Consider the following 20,036-nt stretch of genomic DNA (forward strand, 5'->3'; position numbering starts at 1 on the left):
TTAAAAAGTAAGTTTGTAGTCCGCTCCTCTCGTCCCCACCAACATTTTGAATTGTATCGGCTTCCAGATATATGGAAGGTGCACTAACTGCTTGGTGCACTACGGGCCATAGTGATATCCAAGATGATATCCGGCACTTCCTCGATTAAAACTTTTGTATTTCTGGTTTCATTTTCTATATCACGCTTACGCATTTTGAGCCGATGACTAAGAGTCAGGGTGGGTCAAAATGCGTATTGTGTGATATGGAATGTCAAACCTATTTTAAATGAAACCATAAATACAAAGTTTTTATTGAGGAAGTGATGTAACCTTGAGGAAGTGATGTAACCTTGAAAGGTCTGTTAATTGAAAGCAGATCTCCAAATAATGACTTGCATACGAGTAATGAACTTATGAGTTACTTTTCTGATAGTCTGCACATGGTTTTACTTCTTAGAGCAGTTAGGAACCATTTTGGAGGGTTTGAAGATTTTTTTTTTTGTCACCCAGTCATCACAAACCTGCACAAACACTTCCCTTTTCTCTTTATTTCTCCCCTTCTCCTTTCTCCAGGTCTGTCAAACTTCTATATGTTACTCCCTCCGATGACATCTGTTCCTTCTTGAATTAGTACACAAGGGGAAGGCACTCCTACACGGAGGCTGGGATGTCCACATTACTGTCCACCTTCACTTATAGTAATGCAAATTTATCAACTTGGAGGACTAAGTCAGCTAGAAAATTTTGGTAAAATGTGGGTCTAATGAACAGGTCAATGGTAATAATTTCTGTTTCAAAACTTGCAGAAACCAGCTTCTCATGGACACCAGAAGACAGGGGAAGTATCAGTGGAAGAAGAACAGAAGTCTGCGGGAATATACAAGCCACCAAGTTTTGAGGGGACGCAAACACCCAACTATACAATGACCATAGATGATGGGATTTGTAGAGATGATGTTATTAGCAAAGTTCCTACAGACTATACAGTGAGTCATAGAAGTGGACGTCCTGATACACCTATCCAAGAAAATATAGATGTTGGTCAACCGGACGTTCCTGCATCAAGTTTTCATCATAAAGAAATTAAACTTCCGGATCAAGATTTACATTCAATTTCTAACACTACAAAACTGTATGAAAATGTCGAGCATGGGAACCAAGACGTTCACACCAAAGAACCTGACGATGATGAGGACCAAAGAAGCTTCCATGAGAGGCAGCCAGAAGATCCTCGGGTGGAGAATGTGGAGTACATTGCCCATTTTCCAGCACACAGGTAACCAAGTCTGCTTTATTTTATCTTCGACTGATCACTGATGGTCTTCTACAGGAAAATAAATAAAATGTTCTTACGTTAAATAAATAATTTGATGCCAATGAAATCACAAACCTCCGTGACATTTCTGTTTAGAAAATCTATATTTTAGATTAAGGGTGCACCACCTGTTCTGGTCTGAGGGCCACATTGTTAGATTGTACCACTCCCAAGGGCCGAAATAAAACTTAAAGGGTATTCCCATCTGGAACATTTAATGCGTATTAACAGTATATGCCTCAAATGTCTGAGAGGTCGGTGTTCCACTTTTGAGACTCCTGCCTATTCGAAAATAACGGAAGCTCAGTGCCCCCGGAACAGTATCCTCCAACGCAGTGGCAGCTATGCGGTGCCTTTTTATTAGTGCCTACCCCTAACAATGCCAATGGCACAGTGGCCACCAATAATGCCCCTCATAGCACTGCCAGGCATACAGTGCACACCTATAAGTGCCAGTCACACAGTGCCCCCCCATTACTGCCAGCCACACAGTTTATCATTACCCCTTCGCTCTCCCCACTCCCGCTGAAAGTCTCTCCTGCTTCCGCTGCATGCCACACATTGCCCCTCATTACTGCCAGCCACACGGTTCACAGTTGGCACATCTCTCTTCCTGCTGCATGTCTCTCCCCCGCTGCAAGACACTCTCACTCCCGCTGCATGCCAGAGATTGCCCCCCATTACTGGCAGCAACACAGTTTACCAAATTTTAGAACTTCTCTATCCCCACTCCCACTGCACGTCTCTCCCACTTTTGCTGAATGCCACAAAGCAGCTCCTGTGGTCTACTGAGGGATTTACTAAGCTCAGTTCTGACCAACTCAAAGTGGATCGGTATGTTCCACTGATTTGCCCCAAGCATCTTCTAAATCAGTTTGCCGTTCTTGCAAAATCCAAGTGACCTTCGACCATGATCGTCGTTGATCGTGTTGCGGTCAGAATTACCACTACCACCAGCGCTAGGCAACAATGGCGCTTCTCGTCCGGCGTTAATGCGTGAATTTGTTTACTCATTTTTATGGGTTCTACGTTTCATACATGTACTTTTATTGTATCGCTTTCATATCTTTTAGATCAGGACATGGAAAGGATACCGATTCCTCCCATGACTCCGGGACACCTTATATCCAGCACTATAAATCCAGCACAGCGGATCATTCAGAATTTTATGAAAATAGAGAGTCCGAAGACAAATCTCCTCCTTCTCAGGAAGTATATAATCATTCAAAGGTATTTCATCCAATAAATGCTCAGGGTAAGCAACAGGAAGAGGTGACTCCGCTGAAGAACTATGAATCAAAAAGTTCCAAGTCCAAACACGGTCATGTAGAAGACTTGGAGTTAAGTGACAGAAGTGACTTCAAAGATGGAATTCAGAACTATAATTTCTCACAAATTGTGGAGGATGGAGAAAAGCATGGAGAAGCTGAGTCAGAGGACCATTCTTATTCACGTAGTCAGTTAGAAAAACCATTGCATTCACAGTCTAAGGGATTGGCTCACACATACAAACCATCGAAGGAACCAGTTCATACATACTCACCATCTGAGGAACTACTTCACACACACAAACCATCTGCGAAACCAGTTCATACATACTCACCATCTGAGGAACCAGTTCATACATTCTCACCATCTGAGGAACCAGTTCATACATTCTCACCATCTGAGGAACCAGTTCATACATACTCACCATCTGAGGAACTACTTCCCACACACAAACCATCTGCGAAACCAGTTCATACATACTCACCATCTGAGGAACCAGTTCATACATACTCACCATCTGAGGAACCAGTTCATACATACTCACCATCTGAGGAACCAGTTCATACATACTCACCATCTGAGGAACCAGTTCATACATACTCACCATCTGAGGAACCAGTTCATACATACTCACCATCTGAGGAACCAGTTCATACATACTCGCCATCTGAGGAACTACTTCACACCTATAAACCATCTGAGGAACTACTTCACACCTACAAGCCATCTGAGGAACTACTTCACACCTACAAGCCATCTGAGGAACTACTTCACACCTACAAACCATCTGAGGAACTACTTCACACCTACAGACCATCTGAGGAACCAGTTCCTACATACTCTCCATCTGAGGAACCACTTCACACATGCAAACCATCTGAGGAACCAGGTCATACATACTCACCATCTGAGGAACTACTGCACACACACAATCCATCTGAGGAATCCGTTCATACATACTCACCATCTGAGAAACCAGCTCATACATACTCGCCATCTGAGGAACTACTGCACACATACAAACCATCTGAGGAAGCATTTCATACACCTGCATCATCTGAGGAACCAGTTCATATATACGCATCATCTGAGGAGCCAGTTAACACACATGCACAATCAGAACCAATGCAAAGATATCCACAATCAGAAGATGAAAATCATAAGTATGAAGTAGTAAAGAAAGCACGGTATACGTATGATAAGCCAGAGAAATATACTTATAAGCATTCAGTGGAGCCAGTTTACCAGAATATACAGTCAGAAGAGGAAACGCATAGATGCGTTGGACTACAGAAAGCAAGGTATGAGTGTGATCAACCAGAGAAACTGGATCTTACAAATAAGCAACCAGATGAGCTAATTCCCCACAATGTTAAGTCAGACGAATTGGCTCATAGTCCTACACCATCAAAGACAACAACCCTCATATATGAACAATCAGAGAAGCCACTTTACACATATGACCAGTCAAACGAGTCATACCACCAAGACGTACAATCAGAAGTGCTCCAAAGAGTGTATGAACATGCAGAGAAAACCAAGTATGTGCGACCAGAAAATCCACCGGAAAATATAATTTTTAATGAAGAACAATCAGATGAGTCAAATAACCAAGAAAACCGAGCAGAAGAACAGGCTAGTGGGAGCTACCTATCAGGAAAAAATTCCAGTGAAACACCATCAGAGGAGCCGAATTACCAACCAGCACAATCTGAGGAGTTAAATTACCTACAAGCACAGTCGGAGGAGCCAAATTACAAACCATTACAGTCAGAGGAGCCAAATTACCTACAAGCACAGTTCAAGGGGCCACATTACAAACCAGCACAATCCTCAGATGTTCTAGATTACCAACAAGAACAGTCAGAGGAGTCACATTACCAACAAGAACGCTCAGAAGATTCACATTACCAACAAGAACGCTCAGAAGATTCACATTACCAACAAGAACGCTCAGAAGATTCACATTACCAACAAGAACGCTCAGAAGATTCACATTACCAACAACCCCAATCAGAGGAGCTAGATCTCCGGTATGGACATCCAGGAAACATAGAGTTTAAAGATAAAAGCTCAGAAGATTCACATTTAAAGTATTATTCAGAACAGCCACAGCACAAGGATGTTCAGGCTAAAGCTCCAGAGGGAAAAAATAAGATTTCTGTAGAAAAGAATCCTAGTTTGACCGGGTCTACGGAGATAGAGTACATGGGCATTCATGGAGTAGAAACAGATAGTGGACATGTTACTTTAGTAGGGCAAGATCAAGCTGAGAGAAGACCTGAAAAATACCTGGAGGAGGAATATAGTTCTCCAGAAGAATGTCACCACCGAGATGATTCAACATCTGAGACTGACCAAAGGGACCTGATCTCTAAAGAGCAAGAGCTTGGGTACGCACATCAAGAAGAGCGACAGACTTTATATACTCATACTGGTGAGCCAGAGCGTGGCGACTCTAAAGAAACTGATAGACATTCTGAGTCACACTCTGAGTCACCAGTTACTCGAGCAGAAGACTATTTGGGAAAAAATACTTATTTTGAAGAAAATATAAATGGACATTCTGAACTTGCAGAATCGGAGTACATTGAAGATAGGTCATCTGGACCTAAAATATTAACACATACAACAAATGAAATACAAGAGGAAAGTACTGGAGAGACCGTATCCGACACCGAGGATACTCCAGAAGAGAGACATTTTGATTTTCTAGAGGTATGAATCCTACTATTTTTGTTTTTTTGGCTAATCAACGATCTAGGTATCTAGATAACCAGTCCATTATTTAGGTGTCCTGCATGTGGCACAGCCGTGGGCTTGAAGCCTATCCTGAAGAACACAGAGTTCCTGTGGCTTCATACCAAGGAGTCCTAGTGACCCCCCCCCCCGTGTGCCTCCATTTGGTGCTCTGTGTGACTTCTTGTTACGGATACTCTCCCCTAGAATCTGATAGAATAAACCTCTGTTTGCCTAAGAATGAAATTAGAGGATTAAGTTGATAAAATATGGCCCCATACACTTCCATAGGTCCATATCACGGCTCCGTACAACCTATTCTATTATGTCCGTGTGCATGAGGCCTTCGAGTTCGAATCTGTCAGCAGTTATCCGTATCTTGACCACAGACATGTCTACCAATGACCGTTATCAACCCACATTATTACGAGAAAAAAAAATCTGGGTAGAGCGGAAAGTGGTCGAAAGCCTTTACTGAGTCATGTCATGTCTGAGTCATCATACATATCTTTATTATATATGGTGGCTAGAAGCCGCACTCAAGGTAGATCCTTAAATCCGCTCTGATATGAATACCCACCAGGTGCATCTCTGTTGTACGCAATGGTGGGAAGGGGCATACGCAAGATAGTAGGCAATCTTGTGAAATGTCCGGCTGTCGTCCCCCACCATCTAGGCTTCAGTCATTGCTTGAGTGTCTGTATACCCAGCCTACCCCGAATATATAGATTAGGCCTTTTGCTAAATATGAGAATCTGATATTCTGCGAAGTTAGGGACTTTCTTAGTATGTTCTGGCGATATTTATGTAGTTAATCAAAATGATTTCATATGTCTGGTATTCGTGTGTCTCACATGGTCACTAGTAGCTTCCTTGTGTGATTAGTTTAGGAAAAGTAATCCAATGTTCTTCCGTATGGTCAAAGGCCCCTTGCGGTGTTGTCCTATATACAGTGAATGGACATATTTATTTTTTTCCAACACACCCGTGTAGTAGCACGTTGGACGTCCTTTTGGTCTTCAGAACCGCTGCGATTTGTGGTGGCGGAGATTTCACTAGGTGTTGAAGTCGTTCTGCAGGAATATTTACCAATGTGGCCAGGGTAGCTTCTCGCAATTCTTCTTCTGTTATAGGCTGAATAGCTGCCATAAAGGGACGATTTTGGTCATCTACAATGCTTAGGTAGGCTTAGGTACTGTTCAACCATCCAGCTACAGGTATTGGAGGGCCCAGGGTGTGGCAAGAAAACATTCCCCACCCCATCCCACGGGTTCATCATATCTGGCAACTCACTCCAAATTCTGACCCTTCATCCGCATGGTGCAACAGAAATCTGGAATTATCTGACCAGGCGTGTTTTTTTCACTGCTCTGTGATCCACATTTTTGCGCTTTTTTTTGCCCACTGGAGTCTCACCTTTCCGTTTCCCTTCGACAACAATGTCACTGCTGGTGTTCTAGTTCATCCGTGCTAGATACTGGCCCCGGGTAGTCTACCACCGACGACCATGCCTCGTTCAAAGTCTCTCAGGTCACTCGAATTTCCTATTCTAATGTGCATTCACACTGAAACGGATCCACAGAAAACTTGCTCCGGGTGACGTGTCTACTCTCCTTACAGGGAAGTGCCACTAGTGATAGGGCTGGTGTCTCCAATAAGTGGCCATTCAGTGTATACACCTCTGTAGAGCTAGACGGGAATAGTTGGTAGCTCGGGTATCCCAACAGAAAACTGTAGACCTCAACATCAATTCTTAGAGCATGCTAACCAATCTGTCAACTATGGAGCAATATCTGTTTTTGTTCGAGTCTGAGTAATTCTTACACGCCCTCTACTTATTTGGCCAGGGATACACCTTGATAAATACCTTCCATTATCCTAGATAAGCCCCGCTATTTGTGGAAGCTTATTACTTTCTATAAGTTTGAGGTTCATCTATTATAAACTAGCAAAATCAAAAATTGGAGGTGTTGTCCATAGCACGTTCCAGCTTTCTTTTATCTAATGGTGGCTAGAAAAACTTGATTGGTTGTGGACAACCCAGCTTTACTTCTCAGATGCAGAAATAAGTCCTAAGTAAAGAAGAGATCCGTATAAACCGAACTCTTGGGCGGAGTGCAGATCGTAAATGGCAATTGGCCAGAGGGGCGCGATGATGTCACTGTAGCGGGGTCCCCAGCTGCCTGTGGTCTACGAGAGTGAATGACAGGGTAGGGAGCTGATGGCTCCCTGTTCTGCCAGAGTATTAAAGGGGTATTCCAGCCCAAAGCATTTTCCACATAACCACTGGATAGGTGATAAATTCTAGATCGGTGGGGTTCCGATTGCTGGGACCCCCACCGATCACCATGTCCGATCACTGGGCCCCCCCATCTCTAAGAAGGTGGCTAGGAGGAGTTTGAATGGGGTGGCCACCGCTGCTCTTTTCTAGACGCGGTCTTGCAGCTGGGGAAATGGGGACCTGGGGTTCTGGCAATCGGTGGTGGCTCCAGCAGTCAGACGCGTTCTCTCTCGAGCCACAAAGTGCCAGAACAGTTACCACCTTGTTGGTCTTCGCTTAGACCAAGTATTTACTGGTATCTATTTTGCCAAACATTTGCGCCAGATAATGACAAAACTTTAGTAAATGCGTCAGTCATTAAGGGAATGGGCGCATTGCCGTACCAAGAAAAGTTATCAAACTTGGGGATACTCCGTTTAGAAAAGACAGATTAGGGGTGATGTAATTACAATGTACAAATATATAACCAATCAGTACACAGATATTTCTAATCTTTTTACACTTAGGCCTGTAATCATGACAAGGGGACATCCTCCATAATCATAGACCGGGATTCTTTAATGTAAGAGCAGGGAGACTATGGAACTCTCTGCCACGAGACGTGTGACTGTTGATTCGTTGGAAAAAACCTTAACCATATAACTATGAAAAGTGTTCCAGGGATAGGATCTTGGCTGACATCCAGTAGGCCGGGATACGAGCCTGCTCCTCAGTAATGATTGGTATAGGAGAGACCCTTGACAACCTGAAGAAGGGATGTTTATTCACTTCTGTATTTACTACAAGGTTCCTTTTGGGTTATATTGGTGTGGAACAGAACCCATAACAGACAGGTCCAACCCCTGTAACAAACACCAAGAGCTAAAAAAAAGTGAACCGCGGCACTAGAAATGCACTGTGCCACTTAGTCTCTTGGCCAAGGTCTTTCTTGGCTTTGGTTGGCCATCGACTATGGGCTAATCCTGATTCCTCTGAAGAAAGCCGAGCCAAGCAAAGCTCTAGGAACATTGCTGTTAGGAGAGAATATCTCTGTTATATGATGCTGTGCAGAGCGCCATGTTGTCTACAAGCTTTGTAGTATAGGACCACAGGGACTCCGTGTGTCTTGGAGACCTAAAGTTGCCATGATGAGGATAAGGCAATTCTTATTAACTTATGGGCAATTTTTAATGGGTACCTTCGAGTTTTGGTTCTTCAAATTTTAGTTTAGGGTATTTTAGGCTTTTCCATTGAGACTTCTTTTAAGTAGCTGTTTTCCATTCAGGGCACCGATGTTTTAGATACGTCTTTAATGAGGGGCAGAGCATCACTCGGCAAAAAGAGATGTCACAGAACACCCGCAACAGGAACCTGTACTTCTCAAGAAGAGACCGATCCGGAATATTGGATGTTCCGGGACTCCACAGGTATAGAAACTGCAGATAACCATCATTACGATGAATTTCACAATTGTTAAAAAAATTTAGTCTTTTTTTGTTTTTAATATTTTTGTCAAGTTACAGGTTAACACTCCAAGCTTACCACTTGTAGTCCTCAAGTCAGGGACGCAGGACATTGTGAAGCCATACAATTAAATTCTGGTTCTCTGGTCCTTCAACTAAGTGGGAGGTGAATCCAGGAACGGTTTTGCAAAGGCATGGGTGTCTTTAAGGGGGCATCACATGACCATGACCCGAATTTTAGTTAAGATAAACGAAAACCGTTTCCTATGAATTTCCTGCTGAAGATGCCTCCACATTCTGTAAAATGTCTTCTGATTATCTTTGACGTGAACATTTTTACATAAATTTTCAGAACCTAAAATTTCCCCAGGAAAAGACTCCGATGGTGGGGAAAAAGATGAGACATCTCCTGACTGTACGCCAGACAATTCTCCTTCATCAGCAAAATCCCCCACTAAGAAGAGTGGAATATTTTCTGGAATAATCTCCCCATCTATACTAAAGGTAAGCATGGCTGCATCCAATAGCACTTTGATGTGTTTTAGGAGGTGACCTTTCCCCCCTCTATATATACGGGAACCATTCATTTTGGTTAACCAGGTGGTGATTTTTTTTAGTCCTCATGGTCATCACTGTATTAGATGTAATACATAAGATCAGTGGTTCTCAAAGTTCTTCAGGGGAAGACCAAACCATCTAGAGACCCTATTGAGGAACCCTAATCCCTCATCCATACAAACACATCACCAGAATGCCGTGGTCCATAGTGACATCACCAGTGCGGGTAATGATTGGCCACCATGGCCTGGCGATGTGTAGTCTGTATGGACGACACCCCATCCGGTAAAGGAGGAAGTAGGCTGTGTGGATGGGTGGAGAATGTCAGCGCTGGAATATAGTGGAATTGCCACGAACTTGGCAGGACATATAGGATTCCTTGTTGCTTGTTTAGGGTTGGCGCTGGCAGTGTCGAGGTGCGGAGTCTAATAGGCCCCCTGGTTTTTACCAGGGAGCACAGGGTCACAGGTACAGGGTCACAAGCCAAGGTCAGGTACATGAATAGACAATCACAGGTACAAGAGAAAGAGTCCGGATGGGATCTAATATACTGCTCAGGAAGAGGCTTATATAGGCAGTTCAAATGAATCATGTGACATCAGAGGGCGGCCGAATTTGAAAGTTGTGCCTCATGCTGATCACTGGATCAACACTGGCAAGTAGCACCACACCGCACACTGACCCCTGGAGTTTAGTACTGAACGCCGCCACCCAGAGGGATCTCCGGCACTAGACACTGCCAAAATATGATACTGTAGAAAGGAGAGTCTGCCAGGAGCTTGGCACGCCAAAGAATTTCCTGCTAATGTTCTACTAATGGTGGACACCCGGAGCTGCATGGAGAATGGGGCTCAATTTTTTTTAAATAATCATTGCAGGGCCCTTTAGTGGTGTACATAGAGGCGGGCCCCATGTCTCATAGACAAGTATTACAATGGTCCTCCTATTATTTCAGGTATTTCCCCCAGGAACGGAAGCGCCTAGTGTCCGTTTTCTCCTCCGTGCCCTATCCATGATCCTTAGGCCAATTGACCAATCCTTGTTTTCTAACATTGCCGTTTCTCTGAAGAGGGATTATCTCCTGGTGCCCCATAGCAGCTGTATGATCTGTCTCTATGATATATGTGCCCTTGGAGCCCTTTCATTGTAAATGTCTAAACGTATTAGCGGCGTTACCAAAGGGTGAGCCCTGCAGTGATGTTAATATTAAGGGGCCACAACTGGGTGTTCGCTATATGTGAGAACACATCCATGGAACCTTAGAGACCCTGCTACAGCATCCTGGGGTCCTGTAGAACAGAGTTTGGGTACCAGTCCCGTGATATAATCCGTAACCTCCCTAATATGAGGCAGTAAATGAATATGACCTGAAGGGGCAGCGCGCACGCCCGTCACTTGAGTGTATTACGTGTAATTATTAAAAGGGGAGTTGAATCGATTTATAAATCTCTTGTCCATGCCATAAGTGTCTGATATATATTCTGAAGGTACAGTAGGAACAATATGTTTGCAATTATTCTGCCAGTCAGAAATAAAGGTATAGATAAGCACTTTTATATAATTGCTTGCCAGGGTCGCTTGAAATCTCGAAATAAAACTCCCGAAGATGAAGCTACCAAAACTGAACCAAAGGAAAGCCAAGATCCGACATCTCCTGGGAAAGAAAAATCTGAGTCTTCAAGGTAAAATACATCACAATAAGCCGATCTAGAAGAGAGGAAGCCGACACATATTGTAACGGGTGTCAAAAATAAATATCATTGTGCTAAAGCACCAGGTACCACTATGCACAGAGGATACACCTGTACTGTACACCTATACACAGAGGACACACCTGTACTGTACACCTATACACAGGGGATACACCTGTACTGTACACCTATACACAGAGGACACACCTGTACTGTACACCTATGCACAGAGGATACACCTGTACTGTACACCTATACACAGAGGACACACCTGTACTGTACACCTATACACAGGGGATACACCTGTACTGTACACCTATACACAGGGGATACACCTGTACTGTACACCTATACACAGAGGATACACCTGTACTGTACACCTATACACAGAGGATACACCTGTACTGTACACCTATACACAGAGGATACACCTGTACTATACACCTATACACAGGGGGTGCACCTGTACTGTACACTAATACACAGGGGATACACCTATACACAGAGGATACACCTGTACTGTACACCTATACACAGGGGATACACCTGTACTGTACACCGATACACAGAGGATACACCTGTACTGTACACCTATACACAGAGGATACACCTGTACTGTACACCTATACACAGGGTACACACCTGTACTGTACACCTATACACAGAGGATACACCTGTACTGTACACCTATACACAGAGGATACACCTGTACTGTACACCTATACACAGAGGATACACCTGTACTGTACACCTATACACAGAGGATACACCTGTACTGTACACCTATACACAGAGGATACACCTGTACTGTACACCTATGCACAGAGGATACACCTGTACTGTACACCTATACACAGAGGACACACCTGTACTGTACACCTATACACAGGGGATACACCTGTACTGTACACCTATACACAGGGGATACACCTGTACTGTACACCTATACACAGAGGACACACCTGTACTGTACACCTATACACAGGGGATACACCTGTACTGTACACCTATACACAGGGGATACACCTGTACTGTACACCTATACACAGAGGACACACCTGTACTGTACACCTATACACAGAGGACACACCTGTACTGTACACCTATACACAGGGGATACACCTATACACAGAGGATACACCTGTACTGTACACCTATACACAGAGGACACACCTGTACTGTACACCTATACACAGAGGACACACCTGTACTGTACACCTATACACAGGGGATACACCTGTACTGTACACCTATACACAGAGGACACACCTGTACTGTACACCTATACACAGAGGATTCACCTGTACTGTACACCTATACACAGAGGATACACCTGTACTGTACACCTATACACAGAGGATACACCTATACACAGAGGATACACCTGTACTGTACACCTATACACCGAGGATACACCTGTACTGTACACCTGTACACAGAGGATACACCTGTACTGTACACCTGTACACAGAGGATACACCTGTACTGTACACTAATACACAGGGGATACACCTGTACTGTACACCTATACACAGAGGATACACCTGTACTGTACACCTATACACAGAGGATACACCTGTACTGTACACCTATACACAGAGGATACACCTGTACTGTACACCTATACACAGAGGATACACCTGTACTGTACACCTATGCACAGAGGATACACCTGTACTGTACACCTATACACAGAGGATACACCTGTACTGTACACCTATACACAGAGGATACACCTGTACTGTACACCTATACACAGAGGATACACCTGTACTGTACACTAATACACAGGGGATACACCTATACACAGAGGATACACCTGTACTGTACACCTATACACAGAGGATACACCTGTACTGTACACCTATACACAGAGGATACACCTGTACTGTACACCTATATACAGAGGATACACCTGTACTGTACACCTATATACAGAGGATACACCTGTACTGTACACCTATACACAGAGGATACACGTGTACTGTACACCTATACACAGGGGATACACCTGTACTGTACACCTATACACAGAGGATACACCTGTACTGTACAACTATACACAGGGGATACACCTGTACTGTACACCTATACACAGGGGATACACCTGTACTGTACACCTATACACAGAGGATACACCTGTACTGTACACCTATACACAGAGGATACACCTGTACTGTACAACTATACACAGGGGATACACCTGTACTGTACACCTATACACAGGGGATACACCTGTACTGTACACCTATACACAGAGGATACACCTGTACTGTACACCTATACACAGAGGATACACCTGTACTGTACACCTATACACAGAGGATACACCTGTACTGTACACCTATACACAGAGGATACACCTGTACTGTACACCTATACACAGAGGATACACCTGTACTGTACACCTATACACAGAGGATACACCTGTACTGTACACTAATACACAGGGGATACACCTATACACAGAGGATACACCTGTACTGTACACCTATACACAGAGGATACACCTGTACTGTACACCTATACACAGAGGATACACCTGTACTGTACACCTATATACAGAGGATACACCTGTACTGTACACCTATATACAGAGGATACACCTGTACTGTACACCTATACACAGAGGATACACGTGTACTGTACACCTATACACAGGGGATACACCTGTACTGTACACCTATACACAGAGGATACACCTGTACTGTACAACTATACACAGGGGATACACCTGTACTGTACACCTATACACAGGGGATACACCTGTACTGTACACCTATACACAGAGGATACACCTGTACTGTACACCTATACACAGAGGATACACCTGTACTGTACAACTATACACAGGGGATACACCTGTACTGTACACCTATACACAGGGGATACACCTGTACTGTACACCTATACACAGAGGATACACCTGTACTGTACACCTATACACAGAGGATACACCTGTACTGTACACCTATACACAGAGGATACACCTGTACTGTACACCTATACACAGAGGATACACCTGTACTGTACACCTATACACAGAGGATACACCTGTACTGTACACCTATACACAGAGGATACACCTGTACTGTACACCTATACACAGAGGATACACCTGTACTGTACACCTATGCATAGAGGATACACCTGTACTGTACACCTATACACAGAGGATACACCTGTACTGTACACCTATACACAGAGGATACACCTGTACTGTACACCTATACACAGAGGATACACCTGTACTGTACACCGATACACAGAGGACACACCTGTACTGTACACCTATACACAGAGGACACACCTGTACTGTACACCTATACACAGAGGATACACCTGTACTGTACACCTATACACAGAGGATACACCTGTACTGTACACCTATACACAGAGGATACACCTGTACTGTACACCTATACACAGGGTACACACCTGTACTGTACACCTATACACAGAGGATACATCTGTACTGTACACCTATACACAGAGGAAACACCTGTACTGTACACCTATACACAGAGGATACACCTGTACACAGAGGATACACCTGTACTGTACACCTATACAAAGAGGATACACCTGTACTGTACACCTATACACAGAGGATACACCTGTACTGTACACCGATACACAGGTGATACACCTGTACTGTACACCTATACACAGGGGGTGCACCTGTACTGTACACTTATACACAGGGGGTGCACCTGTACCGTACACCTATACACAGGGGGTGCACCTATACCGTACACCTATACACAGGGGATACACCTGTACTGTACACCGATACACAGGTGATACACCTGTACTGTACACCGATACACAGGTGATACACCTGTACTGTACACCTATACACAGGGGGTGCACCTGTACTGTACACCTATACACAGAGGATACACCTAAACACAGAGGACACACCTGTACTGTACACCTATACACAGAGGATACACCTGTACTGTACACCTATACACTGAGGATACACCTGTACTGTACACCTATACACAGAGGATACACCTGTACTGTACACCTATACACAGAGGATACACCTGTACTGTACACTAATACACAGGGGATACACCTGTACTGTACACCTATACACAGAGGATACACCTATACACAGAGGATACACCTGTACTGTACACCTATACACAGGGGATACACCTGTACTGTACACCGATACACAGAGGATACACCTGTACTGTACACCTATACACAGAGGATACACCTGTACTGTACACCTATACACAGAGGATACACCTGTACTGTACACCTATACACAGAGGATACACCTGTACTGTACACTAATACACAGGGGATACACCTGTACTGTACACCTATACACAGAGGATACACCTGTACTATACACCTATACACAGGGGGTGCACCTGTACTGTACACTAATACACAGGGGATACACCTATACACAGAGGATACACCTGTACTGTACACCTATACACAGGGGATACACCTGTACTGTACACCGATACACAGAGGATACACCTGTACTGTACACCTATACACAGAGGATACACCTGTACTGTACACCTATACACAGGGTACACACCTGTACTGTACACCTATACACAGGGTACACACCTGTACTGTACACCTATACACAGAGGATACACCTGTACTGTACACCTATACACAGAGGATACACCTGTACTGTACACCTATACACAGAGGATACACCTGTACTGTACACCTATACACAGAGGATACACCTGTACTGTACACCTATACACAGAGGATACACCTGTACTGTACACCTATACACAGAGGATACACCTATACACAGAGGATACACCTGTACTGTACACCTATACACAGAGGATACACCTGTACTGTACACCTATACACAGAGGATACACCTGTACTGTACACCTATGCACAGAGGATACACCTGTACTGTACACCTATACACAGAGGATACACCTGTACTGTACACCTATACACAGAGGATACACCTGTACTGTACACCGATACACAGAGTATACACCTGTACTGTACACCTATACACAGGGGACACACCTGTACTGTACACCTATACACAGAGGATACACCTGTACTGTACACCTATACACAGAGGATACACCTGTACTGTACACCTATACACAGAGGATACACCTGTACTGTACACCTATGCACAGAGGATACACCTATACACAGAGGATACACCTGTACTGTACACCTATACACAGAGGATACACCTGTACTGTACACCTATACACAGAGGACACACCTGTACTGTACACCTATACACAGAGGATACACCTATACACAGAGGATACACCTGTACTGTACACCTATACACAGAGGATACACCTGTACTGTACACCTATACACAGGGGACGCACTTGTACTGTACACCTATACACAGAGGATACACCTGTACTATACACCTATATAAGTTTATAAATGCTAAAAAGAGGATACACCTGTACTGTACACCTATACACAGGGGGATACACCTGTACTGTACACCTATACACAGGGGGTGCACCTGTACTGTACACCTATACACAGAGGATACACCTGTACTGTACACCGATACACAGGGGATACACCTGTACTGTACACCTATACACAGGGGATACACCTGTACTGTACAACTAAACACAGGGGACACACCTGTTGTGTACACCTATACACAGGGGACACACCTGTACTGTACACCTATACACAGGGGACACACCTGTACTGTACACCTATACACAGGGGACACACCTGTACTGTACACCTATACACAGAGGATACACGTGTACTGTACACCTATACACAGAGGATACACCTGTACTGTACACCTATACACAGAGGATACACCTGTACTGTACACCTATACACAGAGGATACACCTGTACTGTACACCTATACACAGAGGATACACCTGTACTGTACACCTATACACAGAGGATACACCTGTACTGTACACCTATACACAGAGGATACACCTATACACAGAGGATACACCTGTACTGTACACCTATACACAGAGGATACACCTGTACTGTACACCTATACACAGAGGATACACCTGTACTGTACACCTATACACAGAGGATACACCTGTACTGTACACCTATACACAGAGGATACACCTGTACTGTACACCTATACACAGGGGACACACCTGTACTGTACACCTATACACAGAGGATACACCTGTACTGTACACCTATACACAGAGGATACACCTGTACTGTACACCTATACACAGAGGATACACCTGTACTGTACACCTATGCACAGAGGATACACCTGTACTGTACACCTATACACAGAGGATACACCTGTACTGTACACCTATACACAGGGGACACACCTGTACTGTACAACTAAACACAGGGGACACACCTGTACTGTACACCTATACACAGGGGACACACCTGTACTGTACACCTATACACAGGGGACACACCTGTACTGTACACCTATACACAGGGGACACACCTGTACTGTACACCTATACACAGGGGACACACCTGTACTGTACACCTATACACAGAGGATACACGTGTACTGTACACCTATACACAGAGGATACACCTGTACTGTACACCTATACACAGAGGATACACCTGTACTGTACACCTATACACAGAGGATACACCTGTACTGTACACCTATGCACAGAGGATACACCTGTACTGTACACCTATACACAGAGGATACACCTATACACAGAGGATACACCTGTACTGTACACCTATACACAGAGGATACACCTGTACTGTACACCTATACACAGAGGATACACCTGTACTGTACACCTATACACAGAGGATACACCTGTACTGTACACCTATACACAGGGGACACACCTGTACTGTACACCTATACACAGAGGATACACCTGTACTGTACACCTATACACAGAGGATACACCTGTACTGTACACCTATACACAGAGGATACACCTGTACTGTACACCTATACACAGAGGATACACCTGTACTGTACACCTATACACAGAGGATACACCTGTACTGTACACCTATACACAGAGGATACACCTGTACTGTACACCTATACACAGAGGATACACCTGTATTGTACACCTATACACAGGGGACGCACTTGTACTGTACACCTATATACAGGGGATACACCTGTACTGTACAACTAAACATAGAGGATACACCTGTACTATACACCTATATAAGTTTATAAATGCTAAAAAGAGGATACACCTGTACTGTACACCTATACACAGGGGACACACCTGTACTGTACACCTATACACAGAGGATACACCTGTACTGTACACCGATACACAGGGGATACACCTGTACTGTACACCTATACACAGGGGATACACCTGTACTGTACAACTAAACACAGGGGACACACCTGTACTGTACACCTATACACAGAGGATACACCTGTACTGTACACCGATACACAGGGGATACACCTGTACTGTACACCTATACACAGGGGACACACCTGTACTGTACACCTATACACAGGGGACACACCTGTACTGTACACCTGTACTGTACACCTGTACTGTACACCTATACACAGGGGATACACCTGTACTGTACACCGATACACAGGGGATACACCTGTACTGTACACCGATACACAGGGGATACACCTGTACTGTACACCGATACACAGGGGATACACCTGTACTGTACACCTATACACAGGGGACACACCTGTACTGTACACCTATACACAGGGGACGCACCTGTACTGTACACCTATACACCCCCCCCTTGTAGATAGCGCCACACACACACACACAGCCCCCCTGTAGATAGCGCCACACACACACACAGCCCCCCTGTAGATAGCGCCACACACACACACACACACACAGCCCCCCTGTAGATAGCGCCACACACACACACACAGCCCCCCTGTAGATAGCGCCACACACACACACAGCCCCCCTGTAGATAGCGCCACACACACACAGCCCCCCTGTAGATAGCGCCACACACACACAGCCCCCCTGTAGATAGTGCCACACACACACACAGCCCCCCTGTAGATAGCGCCACACACACACACAGCCCCCCTGTAGATAGCGCCACACACACACACACAGCCCCCCTGTAGATAGCGCCACACACACACACAGCCCCCCTGTAGATAGCGCCACACACACACACAGCCCCCCTGTAGATAGCGCCACACACACACAGCCCCCCTGTAGATAGCGCCACACACACACACAGCCCCCCTGTAGATAGCGCCACACACACACACAGCCCCCCTGTAGATAGCGCCACACACACACAGCCCCCCTGTAGATAGCGCCACACACACACACAGCCCCCCTGTAGATAGCGCCACACACACACACAGCCCCCCTGTAGATAGCGCCACACACACACACAGCCCCCCTGTAGATAGCGCCACACACACACACACACAGCCCCCCTGTAGATAGCGCCACACACACACAGCCCCCCTGTAGATAGCGCCACACACACACAGCCCCCCTGTAGATAGCGCCACACACACACACAGCCCCCCTGTAGATAGCGCCACACACACACACAGCCCCCCTGTAGATAGCGCCACACACACACACAGCCCCCCTGTAGATAGCGCCACACACACACAGCCCCCCTGTAGATAGCGCCACACACACACAGCCCCCCTGTAGATAGCGCCACACACACACACAGCCCCCCTGTAGATAGCGCCACACACACACAGCCCCCCTGTAGATAGCGCCACACACACACAGCCCCCCTGTAGATAGCGCCACACATCCACTTTCTCGTATATAGTGC

At 45.0% G+C, this 20,036-nt stretch overlaps 1 protein-coding gene across 1 annotated transcript in view; it reads left to right on the plus strand.

Annotated features, from left to right (window-relative positions):
- TNKS1BP1 (tankyrase 1 binding protein 1) overlaps positions 1-20,036 on the plus strand; it is a 38,986-nt gene that overhangs the window by 14,832 nt on the left and 4,118 nt on the right. The window contains exons 5-9 of the mRNA XM_075842149.1: positions 789-1,258; positions 2,371-5,284; positions 8,851-8,992; positions 9,381-9,532; positions 11,159-11,268. Of these exons, the coding sequence (XP_075698264.1) occupies positions 789-1,258; positions 2,371-5,284; positions 8,851-8,992; positions 9,381-9,532; positions 11,159-11,268 (3,788 nt within the window). The remainder of the gene's footprint in view (positions 1-788; positions 1,259-2,370; positions 5,285-8,850; positions 8,993-9,380; positions 9,533-11,158; positions 11,269-20,036) is intronic.

This window comes from Rhinoderma darwinii, chromosome 11 (assembly GCF_050947455.1).
Source record: "Rhinoderma darwinii isolate aRhiDar2 chromosome 11, aRhiDar2.hap1, whole genome shotgun sequence".
Taxonomy (NCBI): domain Eukaryota; kingdom Metazoa; phylum Chordata; class Amphibia; order Anura; family Rhinodermatidae; genus Rhinoderma; species Rhinoderma darwinii.